General features: G+C 38.3%; 1 protein-coding gene across 8 annotated transcripts in view; it reads right to left on the reverse strand.

Annotated features, from left to right (window-relative positions):
- Unc13b (unc-13 homolog B) overlaps positions 1-23,930 on the reverse strand; it is a 187,830-nt gene that overhangs the window by 76,996 nt on the left and 86,904 nt on the right. For 4 of the 8 annotated variants that reach the window (XM_050155897.1, XM_050155892.1, XM_050155895.1 and 1 more), the window contains 2 exons: positions 17,715-17,750; positions 12,728-12,962 (listed from right to left, as the gene is read on the reverse strand). In XM_050155897.1, the coding sequence (XP_050011854.1) occupies positions 12,728-12,962; positions 17,715-17,750 (271 nt within the window). Of the gene's footprint in view, positions 1-1,420; positions 9,476-12,727; positions 12,963-17,710; positions 17,751-23,930 lie in introns of all 8 variants that reach the window. The other 4 variants (XM_050155893.1, XM_050155898.1, XM_050155891.1 and 1 more) reach the window with 3 other exon arrangements.

Genomic DNA, 23,930 nt, shown 5'->3' on the forward strand with positions numbered 1-23,930 from the left:
GGTTCAGTTATACATAAAGTGAACTAAGCCTAACTCCTCTAAATCAGGACTATATGAAAGTTATCTATCTATGAAGGGGGGGGCCAGTTCAGTCCTCTCTCCATCACCTAAATTCCCATGCACAGAAAGAAGTGTTCCATGCTACAAGAGTTAGCAGTTGTAGCTGAGAGTAACTATGATGGTGGCAAGAAAGGCAAACTAGTGAGAAGAACATTTCAAGACACCCCCTGGAACCCTGAAGCTCATCTTCCAAGGGAAAGATGTCAGTCAATCTTAATGAAGACAGATGGACTTGGAAATGAGTGAGACAAGGCCAGTCTATTTGGACATCTCAATCCTAAGTCAAGAGTTCTTGTTTTCTTACTAGTAGGTATCCTGCTGGAAAGCTTTTATGCAAAAAGAATTGATTTTATTTTATTTTTCCCAAGGTCAAGCCTTTAACTTAAGGTCTTATAATTACCTCTGGTCAGATTAAAAGAAGGCATTGATGTTTCCCAAAGAGATTTTCCCAATGGGTACTCTCAATTACCTGCTATTTTCAGGCTGATTTCTGACTTTTCAGTACATACTAGCAGAACATGTATCAGGTCAGGGTTCTAAGTAGATCAGTATGTTCTCTCTGTCTGTCTGTCTCTCTCTTCACTGTTCTAAGTAGATCTAATGCTTTGGGTATGTTTGGGCCAGAGGTTAAAGTAACATTCCTAAACTATACTTGGAGTGCTTATGCTCAGAGGCAACCGTAGCAACCTCTACAGATGTACCTTGTTCAGTGCTCCAGACGAAAGAACAGCAGCAAAAGAACTACAGCTGTGAGTAAAGTATCATGGCAACCCGGGGTTATCCTTTGTTACAGTTGTTCAGTCCAGAGCAACTTAGAAGTTTTACAAATCCATGTGAAATAGGATATGGAATACATATGTTCCTAAGTCATCCTCTGCAGTTTGTATTTTACTTTATACCTTCACAGCCACTGGGGAGACATCTTAGAAGACTTAGAAAAGCAAAGCAAACCACAGCTATTCCCATCTACTGTAATATAAGAGTCTAAGTCCCAAGAAAGCATCCTATCTGGTTATACAATTATAATTAATAGATACTTAAATGCTCACTGTCCCTTCCTTTTTCCTTTCTCCATTCCATTTGATAAAAGACAAAATAAAATAAACCATGCAAATATTCTTTACTTTATGCTAGATGCTCCCTGTCCACTCAATGAATCCTATTTGGCACTAGAAAAGTGAGAGAAGGAAAACCCCATTCATTAGACTTTGTCACTTAGCTGCTAATTAACATGAAGCTTGGGTGCTAGGAACGACACAGGGTGGACCAAAAGTAAGCTATGATAATCTACCACTAGTCATCTGCATCATAAATGGTCAATTCCTTAAAACCATTTATGATGCCTGGTTTGAGAACAGGCCTTTTGTTGGTCACTGGTTCCTTGACATCCTCCAGGATGACTAGCTGCCCCACATTCAAAGCAGAGCCAGTGCTAGCAGATATCTCCTCTTCTTGCTTTTCTGGCTGAAGTAGCCCAGAGATATTGCAGTGCTCTTCCTTGTTTTTCTCAGAAGGGCAGACAGATCCAGACAGATCATTGTTTGTACCCCAATGTTCTCCAGATGCTGGAATTTCCAGCTGCCTTTCCACTTCCCCAGATCTTGAGAGCCCATGAGTATAGTCCCTTGGCTTGTCCTGCAACTGTCCAGTGGTTCCAGAGGACTGATTATAGATGTCAACTGGCTCGGGATTAGCACTAGGTATTTGAGAAGAATCTGAAACTTTGTTTGTCTTGCTAATGATAAGATCCTGATCCCTGCTAACAACCAAAACTGGAGGAGAAGACTCTCTAGGCATTTGCTCAGAGGCTCCTTTATTTTCTTTTGACCATGGAAATGAAATATTGAGTTTATTTCCTAACACTAGTTTTGGATCACTTCCCAGAACACCTCCTCTCCCCTCACTAGCTCCTTCAAATAAAGTGGACAACTTCTTAAAGCTTGACATTAAGCCAGTCTCTACCGCCGTGTTACCAGATGAGCAAGAGGGGTTAAAAATAGAACTCAGTGACTTCCCATGGTCAGAAGGAGTGGATGGGAAGTGAAACTTTGGCCAACTGGCCACATTTGGGACCTCAAAACGAGGTCTTGCCTGCTCTGTTTCCTGAGTGGCTGCAGGTGGATCTTTTTGCACATGAAGTATACCAGAATGTTCTTCAGTACAAAGCACAGGTTCCTCTTGCAAAGAACAAGAGAGATCCCTTTGTATTTCCAGTGTAGTATTCCCACTGACTCCTGCCTCATCAAGCAGTGAAGTACTGGTTTCTAGAGAAGAGCTTGCAAGCCCCAAAAACTCTTGGTTTGTGTCAATCATCTGGATCTCGGGCTCTGGCTCTGGTTCAAGAAGTGGTTGGTTTAAAGGGGGAATCTCTTCAGCAACCCAGGCAGGCTCTGGTTGTAGCTGTGTTGGAGGAGGAATATGTTCTGCTTCCAATGATGCATCTGTGTCTGTGCCCTGCAGCATCCCCATGTCTCCTTCATCACTCAAAGATATTCTTTGCCCCATATCATCCTCTGAGACAGAAGATGTAGCAAGTGCTTCAAAACATGGGGATTCTGAAATATTTTCAGGAATATTATTTTTCTCCATCTCAGGTGTTAGTTTGGAGTTATCCATCAAGGTATTTGATTCTGTCTTTGCACCAATCATAGTCATGCTATAGCCACTGAGAGCAGATTCTGAATTGAGTCCTGCAGAGGCAGCTTGTCTATGCAAGTTTTCTGGAGGTACTGATCCTACAGGGTCTCTGGAACAACCACTTTGAAGGCATGAAGTAGATACAGATGGTTCTTGTTTATGTGTCTCTGGTTTGGGACTTCTGAAAATTCCAAACAACTCACTTTTGGGGGACTGAGATGATGCATCAGAGGAAAAAGAAAAAAAGGAATTTTTCTTTGGAGATTTAGGAGTAGAAAAAAGCCCAGAAAGAGTCTTAGGCTGTTCAATTAGACAGCCAGAAAAATATTTTACTTTGGTTACAAGCCCTGAAAGCATTTCTACTTTGGAACCCAATACTGATCTGTCTTCTAATTTATCTGCATCTTGGTTCCGGAAGAGCCCTGCATGCCCTGGCTCTGGAGAAGCATAAGGTGAATCCAGGGTCTGTGTTGAAAGACTACCAGAGGCATTCTCCAACGGCAAGTTCAATGGGTCAGTGGTAAATCTTTCATTTTGGTGTTCAGTACAAACATCTAAATCATTGAGTTTTTCAATCAAACCATTACCATGAGGAAAAGGCTTAGCCTCTGAGTCCTTGAGGAAGGTTTCCTGGTGGGAAGTCTCTTCTTCATGAGGAGCTACCCCTAGGGCTTGTTCCCGAAATTCTGGTAAAAGAGGAACAATGTTGTCTGGCAACTGATTCACCAAATCAGAAACAGTTGCTCCTTCAGCTCCTTCCTTACTAGAACTCACTTTTCCCTGGGTTTTCTCTATAAGTTCGTCTGCAAGGGAGGTAGTAAGCTTAGTGGTGCTGTTAAAGGACAAACAAGAAGCCACTTGCTCTTCATGAACTGCTTTTTGGACTATGCTTTCTTTATGATTATTAGAACCTTCCCTCATTGTGTCTGTACCATCTACAGAAACAAATGGCTTCTTACAGGGCTGGGCAGTCACTGGAGCAACAGCTGAAAGGCTTTGCTTCTCCTCAGAGGTCTGCTGCTTCTCATCCAAAAAAGACAAGTTAAACAAACTGAAAGCAGAGCTGTTTCGAGAGGTGTCCTTCTTGATGCTTAAGTTGGTGGTGGAGAAAAAGGAAGGAAGTGTGAATAGCCCTTCTGCTTGAGATTTGGCCCTTGGGAGAGCTGCAGGAGCTTTGTTCTCAGCTTTTTCAGATCCAGTTAAGAAAGAAAATATATTCTTTCTGGTTGGAAGCTCTTGTTGGGATGGAGATGTAGCAGCTGAAAATTTCCATTCTTTGTTAGGAAAATGATCCTGTTCATTTGTATTTCTTCTGCTCAGATCATCAAAAGAATTTTTATTATTCCTTGGAACTTCTGTTCCTACAGATATGGCATACGTTTCTTTTGAATAGCCTCTAGGAGACTCTTTGGGACTACATGTTAAGACAGGTGAACTTGCTGACTGCTGTGCCTGATGGTCTCTGAAAGGTACCTCTTTTTCATTCAAATCATTGCTCTGCATCTCCCTGGTTGATGACTCACTTAGCCTACTGTCATCAACAGTGGTCTGTTTCTTCAGACTTCTAATTCTAATCTTCTTTTTTGAGGAAACTGATATAGGAGGAAAATTTCCAGGATCCTGATCCACTAGATGCACAGGGTTAGGACTTGACCAGTCTTCATGCTCATCAGTCACTGAAGAAACAGACCTATTTTTAGTTATCTGTTTGGGAGACACATTGGTTTTAAAGAAATCCCCAAGGGTACCAAAAAAATTTGAAACGCCAGAAGATTCTTTATTTTCCTGAGATGAAATCTTTCCACCTTTATCATCATTCTTTTTCAAGTTTGACGATTCTTCCTTATTCACTTGGGTTTTAAAAAGGTCCATAATTCCAAGAGCCTGAGTTTCATTTGTCACTGGACTTACTGAAGGGTCTTCTTCCCAACCAAAGAGTCTCAATGCACTCTTAAGCAAAGTTCTCTCAGACTCTTTGGAAGACGGGTCCTGCAGACGTTCACAATTTTTATGTTCATCTCTACTAAGCTGTGGTGCAAGAGAATTTGAAATAGACTTTGCTGTAATAATTTTAACATTATCTACATCTGTTTTAGCTTTAAAAGTTGTTTGACTTACTCGAAAACTAGATTTTAATAAACTTTCTTTCTCCATCTGACCATTTTGCCTTATGTTGTCAGTAGACTCTGGTTGTTGAATACTGGATATTGTTAGCCTCTCCAAATCCTCAGGATAACTTTCTTCTTCCTTTGTGGAGTTACACGGAAACTGCTTACTCAAGATTAGTGACTGGAGATCAGCACATACGGGCTCAGCTAATTCTGATTGCTGATCTACTTTCTGCATGACCAAAGCTTCTACAGATTCAGTCTTGTCAAAATTCAAAGTACTTCTAATTAAGGCACCCAAAACAGAAAATACAGGTGTCAATTTGTTCGCTGATGATGTATCTTCTTTTTGTGAAATTTTAGTCACACTTTCTGGATGAATTAAAGAGGACGTTTCTTCAGAAGATGGCTGAAGAGAATGGAGCCTGGAAAGGTGATCTGACGACTTTTTAGCTAAAGGCCAGTTCATATCTCTCGCTATAATTTGGCCTCTATTTACGACATGATTGCTCATAGTTCCAGGTTTGTTTCTGAGATCCAAAATATACTCAAAATCTTCCAAACCATCAGATGTCCCTGTGAAAGATCTGAAATCTCTTTTAAATTTTTGAGAATTATAGCCTGAAAAATCTAATGGTTTATCCCTTTGATCAAAACTTGACTCAAGTACTTGAGAAAAGGTTTCTAGATTTACATACAATGACCTCTCACTTCTTGGCAAAGTTACAGATAAATCAAGAGGATCTTCAAATGATTCTTCTTCAACATACCATATTAAATCATCTTCCTTGTCAAGAACTTTAAGACTATGGGTAGAAATAATGTTTTCATCTAGCATAATACTTGGGAGATCATCTGTTTGTAAATTATAATTCAAATATTCATGATAATAATAATCAGGTATAAATAAATATACATACTGCCCAGTACAATCAGTGAGAAGAGAGTATATATACTGACCATCATGAAACATATAATATCCACAATTCCCATCCTCTGAGGGACACCAAACTCCATGTTCAAGACATGATAACCACTCCTTGTACTCATAACCAAAACTTGAAAAAAGAAAGTTTTCATCCATTCTTGTTGATTCTTGCTCCAGTAGGGAATACATAATTTTCTCATAATCTGAAGAGTAACTTAAATCAATGGGCAATTCTTCTAGTGAATTCTTGTTCTCATTAACTGGAAGATAACCAGAGTTTCCATATAACGAGCTGGTTGCCCACATATCACCTCTTAATAAGTAACCTTCATTAAATGCTAACTGGTCTGATGATTCATATGGTAAGTCACATGAAATGACACTGTTTGGATTTGTGCCCCACTCAAAGATATTTGCATTTTGATCTTTTTGGCACAAATTTATTACTGGGTTTTCTGAGTCAGGCCACAAGAAAGCATCTGCTGATGGAAATGTGTTTGGATTCAACAAATGATAAACTGGTTGAAGTCTTCTGGAGTTTTTAGAGAAATCTTTTATATCAGGATACCATTGAAAACAGTCCTCATCAAAACCCTGATAACGGTTTGACTTACTTAAAATGTTAGGATTAAGTACCGGTGAACTTAACGTGTTTGACCTTTCAGGAAGTTTTGCTTCAAGAATACGGTTTGTTGTTGGCCTTTTAGCCGAAGATTTCTCTAAGAGACCCTGTTCATTGCAATGGAGAATGTTCTCAGAAGAAGGGGAATGCTTTTCACTCTCCTGGTTTTTCCATGTAGGAGGGCAAAGATGATTATCAACCCAACCATCAGATGATGGAATAGTTTCTTTTAATAACGATAAAGACCTTTTTATGAAGCTAGACATTTCATTGTTTTCAAACTTGCTCCTCTGCTTCTCAGAAGTCAAACATGAATCAACAGGGACTTCATCTGTGGATAAATGCTTACTTCCATGCAAATTTTTTGTGTCATCTAAAGATATGAGCTTTGCCTCATTTGGATTATAATCATTCACACTGCTGTTTGATATCAAACCAAATAGTCCAGAGAGTAATGGGCTTGAGATATTAATCTTGTGATGGGAACAATCATTTTTCAGATTGGATTCCTGTTGACTAGGCATGTTTTCTAGAGAAGTAAACATGTTTAAAAGGCCAGAAAGGAAGCCTCTTTGGATTTCTTTTTTAGAAGTTTTATCTTTGACTTTGTCTTCATTAATGTCATTAACCAATGTGGATTTTGAGATGGCAGAAATACGCTCCCGTGAAGACTCTGGTATCGAGGGAAATGCCATTTGTTTAAGAGTCTCAAGTTCTTCTGGGAGCTCTAATGTTACGTGTTCTTTAGGTACAACTTCAGGGTCAGCTCTTTCATAGTGCTCCACTGCTGCATGGCTGCTTGGGTTCAATTCCTCTAAACTCCCAAATTTCCCAAAATCATTAATATTAGAAGGTGAGTTAGACCAAACTGTATTATGTTTTTCATCTTCAGAACAATGTATCTGGTCACTCTTATTAAATTCCTCTATGCTGTTAAATTTCTCTGGGTCATTATGAATATTTGAAAATGAACTAGATTTTAATGAATTAAGTTCAACATTTTCAGGACAATTTATTTGGTCATTCTTATTTAATTCCTCAGTACTATCTAATCTCTCTAGATCACTATGACTATCTGGAAATGGACTAGATTTTACTGAACTATGTCTGCTATCCATGTGGCTATTTTGTAGGCTCTCTTTATCAGTACTTGCTACTGAGCTCTGAAGACTCTGGTTATTAGCAGTGTTATGACTGTCAGTGAGAGGAAATTTAAACAAAGGAAAAATGCTTCCTTTCTCTTTTATATCCTGATGCTTTTCAGAATGGCTAAGAGCAGTGAAAAATGGAATACGTAGTTTTCCGCTAAATGAAAATGAATGTCCATCTTTCTTAGCACCCTTTTCCTGTTCATCTTCCTCCAGCTTAAGAATTTTTACAGATTTTGACAAAGTTTCCTTTTGATGGGTCTCAGGAGAAGTAAACAGAAACTGACTAAATGATTTTCTGAGTGGCTCAAGGAGATCATCATCACTGTTAACTTTGTTTTCCTCTAATGGCTTTGCAGAAGGCTCTTGATTTGCAGGGGTACTATCAGCTACATCATGATGCCCCCTAGTATCTTTGGCACTTAGTTTTGATTGTTCTTGTAACAGAGAAAGATCTACAGAAGGTTTTCCTTCCAATATATTTTCAATATCACCTTTCTTACTTGTACTACTAGCTATGTTTGATGGTTCATTGGCCTCTTGTAAGGACTGCAAATCTTCCCTTAGTTGCATTTTGAGATCTGTAGTTCCTATTTTACTTCTACTTACAGCAACAAGACTTCTACTCTGTTTGTCAAAAATGCCCTTCCTTTGATCTGACTCTGAACCACACCCAACAAAGTTTTCCCTCTTCAGTGCTTTGTTACGGTCTTCATTTTTGTTATGGTCTTCATTTTTGTTATGGTCTTCCTCTTTCTCAGAAAATATCTTTAATGGATTCAACATGCTGAAAACAGACATCATAATTGAACTCTGACTCTGTGAAGCTGAGTCCTTTCTCATAGTTTCTGTGCTATCCTGAAAGCTTACACCTTTAGTCTCATCACCCAGGTGCTCACTCTCAGAGGTTCTGCCATGGCTGTCAGCATCCTTATCATCAGTTGTTTGAGGGGACAATAAAGACTGCTCAGAAAGATTCTTCTCTAATACTGTGTTGGCATTGGAGCTAGTTCCCAAATTAACTGTCTCTGTTTGATTAAGAGTTTCTGTTCTCTCGGGAACTAAATGAACCAGTTTTTCCACAGAGGTTGTAAGATGCTTTGTGCCTGAACCTACCTTTTCTGTTAGTGAACTGAATAAAGAACCCACAGCACATTTTACTCCATTCAACTCAGGGAAAGATACGGCTATGGCCTTGGCATTCTGGGTAACAGTTAAAGGTGATGCTTGATCCTCAGGTGTTTTCTGTCCTGCATTATCAACAGTAGTGCTGTGTTTGTGTGGTTTTGTAGTTTTTGAAAGGGAACCAAATTTATTAATCTCTTCTTCCTTCTCTGCTAAATATTCTGACACTGTTTCTACCAAACACTGAAGCTCATCCATCGTGTCAACATAGTTTCCTTTGAGTCCCTCGATAGAGGAAGGGGCCATATCTTCCATGGAGCATCTGGACAAATTTCCCACTGCATTTGTATCACAGTTCATCCTTTGTAATGGCAATGCTGAATGTGCCACACAACAGTCTTCAGAAAAGTCTCCCATATGATGGACATGGGATGGAAGCCATGTTGGCGACATGGTTTCCTGCTCATCAGAAATGGGGGAATCTAGAAGTTCTTCAGAAGTACTGCTAGTAGAATCTTCATGAATATCTAATGGAGTAAAATCAGTGACAGAGTGGTTAGAGCCAGAAGAGTTTCCATAGTTCCTTAAGCAATAGGGAAGACCACAATCACGGCTTTCCGAGTTCATGTTCCAGGTGCTGCTTTTCACAAATCCATTTTTGTACGAGAACAAAACTGGATAGTTCAGTTTCTTCTTTTCAATGTGACAACAGCCAGAATTATCAGTATCAGGATATGTACATTTGGGATTAATCTTGGTATTATAATGCCATCTTTCATTATCTTCAGAATGTCTGTATAAGAATTTTTTTCTCCTTCTATCTATTGTGTGATATTTCTGAGGATATCTGGAAAATGTAGGTGCTTCACACTTACAGTCAAAATCAAAAGCAGCAGAGGAGTCTGTGTGCTTGCTCTTGGGAGATATCTTTCTCAAACTGTCCTCTGGCTGTTTTTGTTGGTGATGGTTCTCATCAGCTTTTGAAAAGGCTCTTGATTCTTTTACCCCTATTTCCTTCAAATTTATATCACTGTTTTCTAGAAAGTCTTGTGATGTTTTCTCATTCATCTCATATTTATTTTCTTGCTCTTCATAGTTAACATTAGAAAAAGCTGAAATAATTCTAATTTTGTCATTCTTAGCCTGCCAGACTTGTCTGATGTAAGAAGGTAAAATTGGAGGAATGAGAGAAATGAAAAAAGAGAAACAGAGAAAAGGAAGGAATAAGTAATAAGACTGAATACCTGTTCATTGAGTTTAGAATACTAAAACTGCCAATACAATTTAAAAAATCAAACTGAAAAAACATGAAAAGGAAATCCACATGTGTCAACGAATCTTGTACAATACAGAGCTTTTCTACATAAGAAAAACAACAGCTTTAAGAACAACTTTTAAGTTCACTTGTTACCATTTATCACTGCTATTTGCTCAGTTTCTTTTATTTTCTGAGGAACATACAAAATTTATATGTTATATTAATATCCACACTGAATATACAATGCCCAAGTTTGAACTGTTAAGTATACACAAGAAAAAGTATTAAAAGATTCCAAGAAACCTTTATTTGTTGATGAGTTTGAGCACAAAAGGAAATCTAAATGTTAACTTGCTGAATGTTATATTTGGGGCTGTATACACAGAATTATAGCCAAAAGTGTATCTATTAAGAAGAAAAAAATACACATATCCCAAAAATAACTTTCAGCTATCAGGAGTATAAGACCAAACAAGCAAATTATTTGAAGCATTGCAATTTTTTGTCTGTGAAATCTAAAGGCTATATAGCATTGAGGACATAAAGATAAAGGACTATCCTTCCCCTAGCACACACAAGGCAGAAATTTTAATTCTTGGCACTGCCAGAACCAAACAAACAAGCAAAAAGTGCAAGCATTCATTCAATAAACCATTAAGGAATGGTTACCAACTTCTATATGATTCTTAATATTATTTCATTTTCGATTCAGAAGATTGAAAACTAATGCTATAGTTGGTATATAAAAAAACTTCATTGACAATACTTCTAGCAGGAGATGACCTTTTAAAGCTCCAGATAAAAACTCACCAGTGTACAATTGGTGAAATGTGGGTAGGGTGAGATCATTCCTATGATCTGGTGAATTTTAAAAGTCAAAATTATCAGCTAAATTGGGATGATTTTTTTAAAAAATAACTAATCTTTCGCCAATAAAATAAATGATTCAAGCAAAAATCAATAGATGTTAAAAAATTATTGGTAAAATTTGTTGGGAAAATGCACTAAAGATGCAATCCCAGATATTGATTAGCTATAAATGAGAAATAGTATGGGGATCAATACAGCATATACTAGATTTCTTTACCAATATATTAAATAAAGTGTCCCTAACAATAAGATAAAGTACATTATTTCCTGGTAAACTAAGAAGAAAATAGCACCCTATCTAGTATTTCTGCCAAAAAATGTTTAAACTGATTCTAAACACCAAGAAGCAATCAAATAAGACCAAATTAAGACCTTGATTCCTCAAAAAAATGTATCTTACACAGCAGGAAAAAAAAAACACAAATAAATATTGCTAAATTAAAGGAAACTAAGGAAACAGGAAAACCAAGCATAATGCTTCATGATTTTTGACTAGAGTTATACATCAAAAAGAAAAATAGGGGTTGGAGAGACAGCTCAGTGGTTAGAAGCACTGGCTGCTCTTCTACAGGACCTCAGTTCAAATCCCAGCACCCATATGGCAGATCATCATTATCTGTAACTCCAGTTCCTGAGGATGTAACACCTTCACAGATATTTATGCAGGCAAAAGACAAATGTGCATAAAAAAAAAATAAATAAACCATTTTTAAAAGGAAAAATACTATTTTTAAGAAGAAAAACTACAAAACTGGGTTTCATCATGAGATCCTGTTTCAAAACAAAATATAATAAAATTTGGAAAAAGGAGAAATGCGCACAAAGAACACTGCAAGAACTGGAGAAATTATTTGTGTATTAGATAATGTCACTGTATATAAAATTTCTTAGTATTATCAGAGCACTGAGGTTATGTAAGATAAGTCCTCTTTTCAGAAGCTATGTGCTGAAGTACTTTCTAGTGATGTAACAAAATGTCTGCAACTTATTGTAGATGTCAGGAAAAACAGCACTGTAGATGGAAAAGCATTTTAGTGATCATGAAATCAAATAAATGTGGCTACATGTTAACACAACTAATAAATCTAAGCAACAAGTATTCATTGTATTATTTCCCCACAGTTTAAGTTGAAAATAATTTTTTTAATTATTGAAATTTAAATTGGGGAATGGGGAGGAGCACAAAGGTATGATTTTGTGCTCCTTTATATGATTTCCTTTATACTCATAATATGTGACAATAGTCTACAGAAGAGCACATAGAACATAACAGTGGGAAGAGAACTAGGAGACAGGAAGGAGATGGGCTGGAGAAAGACCATAGGTATGCTTGGGAGATTCTTCACTGCCATATTGTACCTTAATTTATTTAATCATAAATATTGTGTACTTAAGAAGTTAATAAAATGAATTAAAATAAAGTTCCAGCAAAAATGCCAAATCTGCTATGAGACTAAATTGGTCTTCTTAGGAAACTTCTAGGGAAATACTCAAACAGGAAACACTACTCAAACACTTATATTGGTGGCTTTATTTGTTTTAATCTTAGTAAATGGTTTGTCAAAATTACTAATCCAGGAAGGAGATGGAATAGGACAAACTTTTTCTTTTAGGTTTATTTATTTTATTTATTTATTCGTTTATTTATTTATTTATTACGAGACTGGCTTTTTCTGTGTAGCCCTGGCTGTCCTGAAACTCACTCTGTAGACCAGGCTAGTCTCAAACTCAGAGATCTGCCCGCCTCTTTTCAGCCAACCACCCCAGGAGGGCATGTCCTCCCAGATAGGATCACACGACAAGCATTCCTGCTGGAAACGTCTAAATATAAGTGTGTGGGAAAGAGAGCAAGAACCTACAGTAAAATGCTTCTAGTCTGGCCTGTCATACTGCTACACTTCCACTATCCCCTCCATCAGAACGCCAGCATCCTGCCTGCCAGCTGCATCAGGGACCTGGATCAATACCGACCTGAGTGCCCGACGCTCTGGATAATCAAAGTCATAACTCTGCATAGAATCATTGCAAGAATCCCGGGAACTGCCTTGAAGAAACAGCTGCTGTGGCAATCGCACTGGCACAGGGAACTGGTGCACAGAAGCGTTGGGCTGGGAAGTTGTATGGTAAGGAGGAGGGATGCTATTGCTGGTCTCACTGCGATAGTCACTGTCTCGGTCATCAACGGCACTATCAGGGTCTTCAAAGGCTGTAGAAAAAAAAAAAAAACAGATCAACCGCCCAAGTTTTATGTAATTCTTCAGAACATTTCCTGCTTCTAACTTAGGTAGCCATATTCTAGAAGCTTAAGAGTAAAAACTGAGCTGCACAGAAGTCCAGTGAAATCAAAAACACATGCAAAATAGTCTCTCTCATTATCAAATAAGAAATGGCAGTTTCATTTTATTGTTGATTCTTAGAGGAACAACTAAATTGCATTTTCCCAGTGCAAAATTCTCTGGAAGTCTGCTTCCAGTTTTCTAGCTATAATAATTTAATTAAGCTCTGCTTTGAAATGTCTCACATATACTCTGGGTCTCTCTGATTATCAAAGGGGAAAGAGCAAAGGGTGGAAATGCCTTTTCCATGTCTTAGAAGAAAATAAATTTTAGTTTAAAGTTGGTCAGGAGTTTTCAGCCTTTAAAATACATGGGCTGAATCAAAGCATATCAGAATCTGGTCCTAGAAATCAGGACAGCCAAGGTCAGGTCTTTCAGGTCTAGTCAAAGGCTCAAAATGCAGTTTAAGAACAGCAGAAAAGTCTTGCTGTAAGGCAATTCCTATCAAGAGTCTATAACCTGTGCTCAGAATTCCCACCCTGAGCACTGGCTAAAAGAAGGAAACCGTTTGCATTCTCACTAACAACGCGTTCACATTTCCTGAGCAGCAGTGGTCAAAAGTAGTTTTGCTTTTCAAACCAGCAACTGGTTTATCATAAATAAAAACTGTGTTTGGGAAGGAATGAATCTAAGAGTATATAAACTACATTATAGAGAAGTCATAGCTGATAATCATACATACATGATTAAGAAGGTCCCACATGTCCTTTTTTTTTGCCAAGTTTCTATTTGGCTCACCACGAAAAAAGGAAAATTCACCATTCTCAAATGGAAGGACTTTTAGCATATAATGGGCATCTCATATTAATAATTTTGAAAGATAATCTTCATAGCAGTGTAGGCTTCAGAAATCTCCCCAAAAACTAGATCATAAACTTTTACTAGGGCAGGAAATCTGGACTTGTGAACACACAGCAGAAACGGCAAAGACCCAATGAACTCAAATACACAAACAAAAATCCAGACAGAACTGATGAAACACACAGCTGCAATTTTTTTTTTTTTTTAGTTTTTCGAGACAGGGTTTCTCTGTAGCTTTGGAGCCTGTCCTGGAACTAGCTCTTGTAGACCAGGCTGGCCTCGAACTCACAGAGATCCGCCTGCCTCTGCCTCCCGAGTGCTGGGATTAAAGGCGTGCGCCACCACCGCCCGGCCCACAGCTGCAATTCTAGAACTTGCAATGTAGTGGCAGGAGGATTGGGAATTCAAAGCCATCCTCAGCTACATAGCAAGTTCAAGACCAGCCTGGACTATGTGCTGTCTCAAAAAAGTGAAAGAAATAGAAGCATTAGACAGATGAACTTAATTTTGGGTTTGGGCAAGGATATTCAGTGAGATATAATATTTAAAAACTGGTTTTGATTAAAAATAAGAAAAAAAAAACAAGCAATGATAAGGAAGAATTCCTGGGCTTCAACGTTAGTCTATAGATAATAATTCCACTAAAACATATGGGAGCAAGAAAGAAATATATTTGAGCACTGAAGTTCAAATCACCTTTGTGGGTACAGCTGGGGCACAAGGCTGAGATGATCTTGTGAATCTTTTCTATTGAATTTAGGGTGAAAAAGTGAGGCTGGTGTTAGGGACACCAAGGACTTCCTAGCTCGCACTTAGTTTATGGTAACATATGAACACTTAAAAAATTAAATAAAAAACCCTGAGAAAGAATGTCATCAAACTACAGTAAAGCATGAGAATGAGAATGAGACTAGACTTCAAATGGTCAGAAATTACTGCTTACACTCAACAGTTAAAACAAATTTGTTGAAACTCTGTGTGGTGGCATCCACCTTTAATCCTAGCACTTGGGAGGGGAAGGCAGGCCAAGGCCAGCCTGGTCTACAGAGTGAATTCGAGGACAACCAGGGCTACAGAGTGGGACCTTGTCTTGGAAAAAACACAAGCAAAAAAAAAGTGGTAAAGGTTAGAAACTGGGAAGGGCAAAGCATTTGACTTTAGAAGTATTCTGAAGACACATTAGGAAAAGAGACTTGGAGGCACCATATTCAGACCTTCATATTCTTTTCATTGTGAAGATTAGAAAGGATCTAGAAACAAAACCAATATGGCCACTCAGACTTAGTTCTTTCTGAACTCACAAAAGTAATTCTGAGGAAGTCAGTATTGGACTACCCATGCATACAGGGGAGGGGGCGGAGGTCAAGTCTCCCTGAACCGTGACAAGAAGGATATTAGTATGTAAGCTAGAGAATCTTTTGAGTTTTTAGAAGCCACAAAAGACAACCTATTGAGGCAGAAGGAGGAGCTTAGTCAGAGGTAAAATCTCCTGTGTCAAAGCTAGAAACTATTGGTTGCATCTGACCAAGTACTCTTAACTGCTCTGGGGTTTTTTTTGTTTGTTTGTTTGTTTTTTGTTGGTTTTTTTTTTTTTTTTGAGACAAGGCTTTTTTGTATAACAGCCCTAGCAGACCGGGCTGGCCTTGAACTCACGGAGATCCACCTGCCTCTGCCTTCCAAGTGCTGGGATTAAAGGCATGTGCCACCATTGCCCATCTCAAATGAGATGGCTCAGCCATTAAAGGCTAGGCTCACAACCAAATACTGAATTTTTACTCAAGGAAGGTAGTACATGAGAATACCATAAGATAGGCTATATATCACTCAAAAGAAAGGAAGTTCACTTCCTGATATGGAAGGAAGGAAAGCTTTATGGAGATGTAGGTAAGTAAGAGTGGAGGAGGAAGGGAATACCTGCTGGAGTCCAGATAAGAAAGATGGCGTCATGAAAGGATACATTTATATATTTATATATATGTGTGTGTGTGTGTGTGTGTGTGTGTGTGTGTGTGTGTGTGTGTGTGAGTGACATATGTGTTTGTGTATATACATACATGGAGCGGAATTTCATTTATACTCTAATAGATAAAGTTTGCCTGAGGATCAGAAAAGTAAAACAGTCACACTGGCCAGCCTTACAGATCAGGCATCAATGACACACACCTTTAATTCCAGTAACCACACTAGCTTGCCTTAGAAACCAGGTGGTAGTGGTACACGCCCTTAATCCCCAAACTAGAGAGGATTATAAAATGGGAGGAGCCAGCTCTCAGGTTCAGTCTCATTCTGAAATTCCTGGAGGCAGGATCACCATTTTCGGACTGAGGTCGAGATAAGAGCCAGTGGCTGACTGCTTTATTTTTCGGACCTTCAGTTTGATCCCCAATTTCTGTCTCTGAGTTTTTATTTATATATATACTATATATATATACACATGCATACATATTGAGAAAAATTGGTAATTCTCTTGGCAAGTATATGAAAAGCAATAATAGAAAATAAATGTAAAAAGTGAAAAATGTTATTTATATAAAAAAGAAAAACATTTGCATATCAACTGTATTTTTTAAGGCAGTTGCTGCCAATTGTGAAATAGATTTCCATTTTGTTTGGGGGAAAAATAAAATAAATGTAGCCTAGGTAAGTAATTTAACCTGCAGCAAAGATAGTTCTCCAACCATACAGAAAACAGAATGAAATACTGAATGTGGCTCTCTGGTTTGAAGTAGTCTTGGATTTGGTCACTGTCTCTAAATCCTGAATACCACTAGAAGTTTATTGGTCAGAGAAGAAACAAGAGTACTGACACATATTCTTCATGGTTTGCTTTTTTCTACTTGAGAAACTTAACATCTCTCATCTTTCTCAGGCATTTTGAGCAGTTCTCTAGCAGTAGAAATCCACTCCAGCACTCAGTCCACAGAAGTACTTTAGACACTCCAATGACAATGATGATTTAAGTCTGGCCATGCATCTGCTGGATACCTAATCACTGAGGCTGGTTCTTGCCCTGCTCATGGACAAAATCAGTCTAAAACTGAGCCATTTTGCTGAAAAGAACTGAGTGCCCTGCTCTCCAAGCTCAGAACAAAGGTAGATTCTGGTCTCTGTGGGCTGCTTAAAGGAAAAGTCAAACCATAGCCTCTGTTTCTCATTTCCTGAAATGACACAAACCTAGACTAATAAACCAGAAACATCCGTCTATTCTCTAGATCTTCCCAGCTTTGCATGGCATGACTACACTGAGATTCACAATAGCTCTGTCTCTAATTCAGTTCAGAATAAACCTTCTTCTGGTCATAGTCCTTCTATGTCAGTCAGGAGACCAAAAATGCCAACACCAAAGGCTGGTGGCACCATTTGTGTCTAGGGAATAAAGTTCAGTAGTTCATGAGGATTCTAACTGCAACTTTGGTGTTTAAACCTCACGCAAAATCAATCTCCTTACTTACCTTCTCCTTTTCCTTGTCTCCCTATCCCACTCTTGCCACCATTTAAATAAGAATAGAAAAGAGAACTGAATTACATACACTAGTATGCATGAATATCCAGCTTCAGCTTCTTAGCTGACAGGGAAAACATTAAAGGGGAAAAATCAAGAAAACTGGCTGGCAAGATGGCTCAGCAGGTAGATACCTACAGACCTGAGTTCAATCCTCAAGGGGCACGTGGTCGAAGAAAACCAACTCCTACAAGTTGTGCTTTGACTTCCACATTCCCACTGTGACACGCACATTTGTGTGCCACACCCACCTGCACACAGTTATACACACACAAAAAAAAGGTCTAGAAAATGATAAGGAATTGAAATGCTTACGTACTCTGATGCTCTCCCCAGCCCAAATAGGTCCAGTGACCTAAGGAAACCATAAAGAAGCAAAAGAAGTATGACAGATATCATTTTAGTAGTAATTAAAAGACCATTCCTCCCCCCACCAATTCTTATATGCTTTATTGTACTCCTGCCTGCTATATTTGTGGGGCAAGAGCTTTACATTATAGATTATAATACCTTTTAAAAAGCATGAGGCAAACCTACACAATTTTCTTGCTCTTCACAGTTTGCTGATTTGGTACTATTCAAACTTCCTTCCAGGTCTCTCAGAATATCATCATTTAGGAGCTCATATGTCTTCGCTTAGTCAAAATAAAACCTTGATCACCTGTCTCAAAAAAGTACTTCCTTGTCCACATGTCCTCTAAGCTTGGGCCTGCCATAGTATATCCATGAGAAGCTCAGCTCTCATAACACATTCAAAGGAGTGATCATCCATCTGAGATTCAACTTTGCTACTCTCTACAGAGGATATTTGAAAATGGGGAAGGACAATGTCTATCTTAAAAATTTAGCCTCTAATTTTCCAATATGTAATAAAAATACCCTAGCATATTGGATCCTTAGAGGAAGCTACTTTTTTCTTGAATTATATATAACATTTTAATTAAGACTATTAAAATATACACTTGAAGTAAAATAAAAGCATTTTCTATCTACTTTTCAAAGTAAAGTCAAAAATTAGTTAAATTTAAATTCTTTCCTATATCCAAACTGAATTTGGAACAAAAAATTGGATAAAGATCAGCAGTTATTCCTAGAAAAATGGAAATAATTTAGCTTCCTAATTAGGAACATAAGCTTTAAAGTCAAAGCTCAATTCTCCTGCTCAATTACCTATTAAGAATATAATCTTGATAACATCATTGCAGATGTGTCCTCATCTGTAACATGAGGATAACAACATGAGTTGTTCCCTCTGTGTTACTCTAAGACTTAGGTGCTTAGTCCCGCGACTGTGGTCAGCAGCTATCATTTGTTGGGTTGTCAGGTTGCCCCGTTGTTGCTTGTCTTATAGATTCCTAATAACAGGTGGCGGAAAGGAAACAACTCCTTGACTTGTGCTCTCTGAAAGTTCTAAGGTCCATGAAGAATATTCAATGTCTGGTCCAGAAGACCCTCAGAATTTTGAGAGTGTGACTGTCTTGAAATTTCACAATAAGACCCAAAATTCTGGGGGCATCAGTTGATGGCAAGCCCAGCTGGTTGCATTCACCTGACTACTAATAAGTTGCAGACTGTTTAGTTGATAACTTCTTTCTTCCTGGGCACTCACCTTCTTCCTACCATATATGTCTCCACTTAATACTTCCTCAGGGATGGTACATTGGTTTAGTGTGCCATTTAATTTTTTTTATAATTGGGTTAATTGTCTAGTCATGGGTAGCAGACAAAAAGAAAATTCTCCCAGGCTATAGTTCTGTTGCCAATAGCAACTGCTAGAGGGTAATTTTTTTTTTCAAGAAATAGGGGGAAAATATACATAGAATCTTAGCATATATTGCTCCAGGCAAGTGACAAGACTGTTTCTCTAACTCTGAGCCCAAAGGCAACTCTCCCTGCAGACACTGCTTCTTTCCTTGAGCACTCCACAACAGAACATAGCATCTTCTACCTAATTAAACATGTATCTATTACATAAAGAAATTGAATGTGAAAATCTGAACCCATCTACTGGCACCATCCTAAACCTAGGGTTGAGGGGAGCACAGGACACAACCCACACCTCGGGCTCTCTAATGAATATATTAAATGAGTTCTGTTAACACACAACTGGGTATCTGAATACAGTACTCAGAAAAGAGAGGAGAAGCAGAGATTTTGAAGTTTTCAGAATATATAGTTATAGTTTTCCTTAGTTATGATAAAAGATAAAGTAGATGTAAATATAGTATCCATCAGATACCCCAAAGTTAATGTAAGTTTCAATAAAAAATGCCTTTTTCTGTCTTGTTCTTTTGTTGTATTGTGTCTAAATAATATTTAATGGAAAGTAGAAGCTTAGATAAGATGTCTCAGTGGGTCTAAACACTTGTTTTACAAGCCTGAAGACTTCATTTTGAACCCTGAAAGCCACCTAAAAGTCAGATGTGCTGGCTGGTATCTGTAATCTCAGTACTCCTATGGTAAAATGAAATGTGGAGACAGAAGAATCAGCTTGAAGTTGGTGTGTGCAGCATAAGAGATACCCTGCCTTAAAGATGGGAGGACTCCTGAAAAACTATCCATATGCATACCATGGCAAGCACACAGTCAAATCTTTCTCTCTCACACACAATAATATTATTATTATTTCTAAAGCAGAAGTTCTAGCAAATACTTGTAAATGGATAAATAAAAACAAAAATGTAGATATATAAGAACACTGGGGAATATTGCAAATTAAGACCAAAAAAGCTGTGGCTATTGCTCAAAGAAGGGCACTTTATTAGCAGGTTCTCAACTTTCAAAAAAAAAAAAAAAACAGAAAGAACAAATGAGCAAATTAACTGCCAGTCATGCTGGTACATGCCTATAATTTTAGCACTGAGAAAGCTGAAGGAGGAAGATACCAAATTCAAGGACAGCCCAGCTGTGAAGCAAGACTGTGTCATCAAGAAACCATAGAGACAATACGTGAGGAAGGGTTACAAAGAGAAGAATGACAACACTCACCTTTTCAACAAGAGGAGGGTGAGGCCAACTTCAATGACTGACAGTACAGTGTCTGTGAGGTCATGGAGACACTGAGACTCTTGTACATTTCTAGCAAGAATGCAAAGAACTCTAGAATGTTCTTGGCATTTCTTTTAAGGTTATGCACACATCATACAATCCAGTTATATCCCTACTTGATTTTTACCCAAAAGAAACAAAAACATGCTCACACAAAAACCTGTACAGGAATATTTGCAGTTGTTGGTTTCAGTCTTTAGAGTCACAAAAACTGGAAATAGAAATGTCCTTCAATTGACAAATCGGTAAACAAATTGGCACATTCAGAGGGTATCTGATCAGGAATAACAAGGGATGAACCACTGCCACATGCAGGTGTATCTCAAACACATTGTAAGTTAAAGAAGACAGACTCAAAAATGTGATTCCATTTATACGGCTGTGTATCTCAACTATGGGAGAGGCTACAAAATATGATACTCTAAAATTTCTAACTATATACTAAAAGGCAAATTTTATTATATATAAACTACACATTAATAAACAAGTCTTTTTTAAAAAGCAGAAGAGTTTACAAGACTCTGCAAAGATGTAGACAGGACACAGGTGGTCAGCAGAACAATTAAAACTGATAAGGCCTGGTAGATTTAGAAATAAAGATGTTAACAGCAACTTCAATGAGGGATTTCAATGAATGAAAGCTACAATACATGAGAGAAGGATAAAAAAGAACAAGCTGGGCAGTGGTGGCACATGCCTTTAATCTCAGCACTCGGGGAGGCAGAGGCAGGTGGATCTCTGTGAGTTCAAGGCCAGTCTGGTCTACAAGAGCTAATTCCAGGACAGGCTCCAAACAGAGAAACACTTCTCAAAAAACCAAAAATTAATTAATTAATTAAAATGCCAGATGTGAACAGAGAAGAAAAGGTATTACCTATCATAGGATGCCAAAGAGGAAACAAGCAACATAAGCACATGTACTACAGAAAAGAATTGGTAAATAGTATCCTAAGAGCTTAAACCAGTATCATTCTCAAACTGAACATTTACACATGCCAAGTGAGCTAAAGATGTCTACTTTAATGAGCATACTAATGTTTCCACTTCTAAAGAGTCCCAAACCTCGTTGGCTCACATGTTTAGAAGAGGACTAGTCAATCCCTCCTAGCTCAGGTGCACCTGTTAAAAGAATCTAGATAGCTAACTAGCACTCTCTGGAAGACTGAAAAACTCACCATTTTTGCTACTTTCACACTCAATACAGAACTAAACATGTCTTGAACTAAAGTAATGATTCCTGAAAACATAGTTATAACACATAACATTTCTCTAGCCAAAATGTGGGAGGAATGAGAATATGAGCAAAGAGGTCAAGACACTGATGGGTACACCCACTGAAACAGTTTACCTGAGCTGATGGGAGCTCACAAACTCCAGCTTGATTGGGAAGGAACAAGCAAAGTACCAAACCAAACCCTTTGAATGTGGGTGACAGTTGTATAACTGAGGCAGACTGTGGGGCCACTGGCAGTGGCACCAGGATTTATTCCTAATGCTTATACTGGCTTTTTGGAACCTATTCTCTTTGGATGGATACCTTGCTCAGCCTAGATATAGTAGGGAGGGCCTTGGACATTCCCCAAAGCAATGTGCCTTACCCACTCTGAGGAGTGGAGTGGATGGGGGGAAGGGGGAGGGAAGGAGAATGGGATAGGAGGAGGGAAGGGAGTGGGAACTTGGATTGGTATGTATAATGAAAAGATAGCTTGGTTTTTTGTTTTTTGTTTTTTTTTGAGAGAGAGAGAGAGAGAGGAAGAAGACAGACAGACAGACAGACAGACAGAAAGAAAGAAAGAAAGAAAGAAAGAAAGAAAGAAAGAAAGAAAGAAAGAAAGACTGACTTACTACAGACTTTTTGCAAGACCTCCAGGCTTCTAATTGCTGTCCCATTCAATCTACTTAGCATACAACTAGATTTAGAAAAAAAATTAGTCTCACTTCTAGCCACATATTGTCCTTTTAATAATTTATTACAGGTTATTCAATATTTCTCTCTATGGCCTTCAAGTCAAATAAACATCAAATCTCAGTGGTGATCAGTCTCTCATGCTTTAGTTCCTCAAGATGGGTATCTCAGTTCTTACAGTTGCCATACTCAGGAGGTGGAGCCAACAGCAGCCTAATTTCCTCTTACTTTTGTCTTCTGAAACTGAAGCATGCTTCTGCTCATTGCATAAATCATAGTATTCTAGTTTTGCAACCAGACAAACCTGGGTTCAGTGCTATCACTTACTAGGTATGACATTTCAGATTGGTACTGTCTCTCTATTTGTTTTCTTATTCATTACAAGTAATGGTTAGTGATACTTACTCTTCTAGGTTGTATAAATATTGAAACAGCATTATGTAGCTACCATGGGTAATAATAGGTGTTCCCTAATACTCCTTCCAATAATCGGTACCCTAAAACTCCAGTTAATTCTTACACAGTGCTCAGTAACTCTAGTCCAATGTCTCTATTATCAAAATAATAACTGACAATTCCTTTACAAGTTATATATACACCTTTATCTACCACCCATGTGACTCAGCCATTCTACTTCTAGGTTTTTAATAAAGTGTGTGTGTGTGTGTGTGTGTGTGTGTGTGTGTGTGTGTGTGTGACTGTGAAAATTACAGTACTATGTTGTTTGATATTTTATTTGTGTTCTGACAAATAAAGCTTGTCTGGAGATCAGAGGGCAGAGCTAGCCACTAGTTAACCATAGAGGCCAGGCCATGGTGGCAAACACCTTTAATCCTAGCACTTGGGAGTAGAAATCAGGAAGATCAGGAGTTCAAGGCCACCCTGGGCTACAGGAGATTGAAACAGCCTAAAAGAGAAACAGAGCTGGGCAGTGGTGGCTCACACCTTTGATTCCAGCACTTGGGATCTTATGCCTTTGACCTCCCAGCACATGGGAGGCTCACACCTTTAATCCTAGCACTAGGGAGGTGGGGACAGGAATATAAGGCAGATGGAGGCAGGATCTTGCTCATTTAGTCTAAGATTTCATAGAGGTATAAGAAGTCTCTAGTGTCTGGCTGCTCTGCTTCTCTGATATCCAGGCAAGTTTTATTTGTCAAAACACAAACAAAATATCATACAAAAGTACTATTCATAATTGGACACACTTGAATGTCTATCAATAGGTGAATGAATAAGCAAACTGTGGTATAAATAGGCAAAACATATGTACACAAAATAAAAAATAAATCTTTAAATAAAAATTTAACTAAAATTTTTAAAAAATTAAAGAAATTATTCCTAATGATATTCTGCTACACTCATAGACTGGTGCCTTGTCCAGCCATCGTCAGAGAGATTTTTTCCAGCAGCAGAGAGGAGTAGTTGCAGAGACTCACAACCAGACATTATGGAGAGAGTCTAAATTGGAGGTCTCCATCGGGTTCCTTCCTTGGAAATGGGGGAGCTCCCCACAAGGGGGGGGAGACTATAGGAGTCAGACGGGATGGAGGACACCAGATCATGGGCCACTGAAACAAC

This window comes from Alexandromys fortis, unplaced genomic scaffold (assembly GCF_014885135.2).
Source record: "Alexandromys fortis isolate MF-2015 unplaced genomic scaffold, M_Fortis_MF-2015_v1.1 scaffold_92, whole genome shotgun sequence".
In the NCBI taxonomy this organism is placed as follows: domain Eukaryota; kingdom Metazoa; phylum Chordata; class Mammalia; order Rodentia; family Cricetidae; genus Alexandromys; species Alexandromys fortis.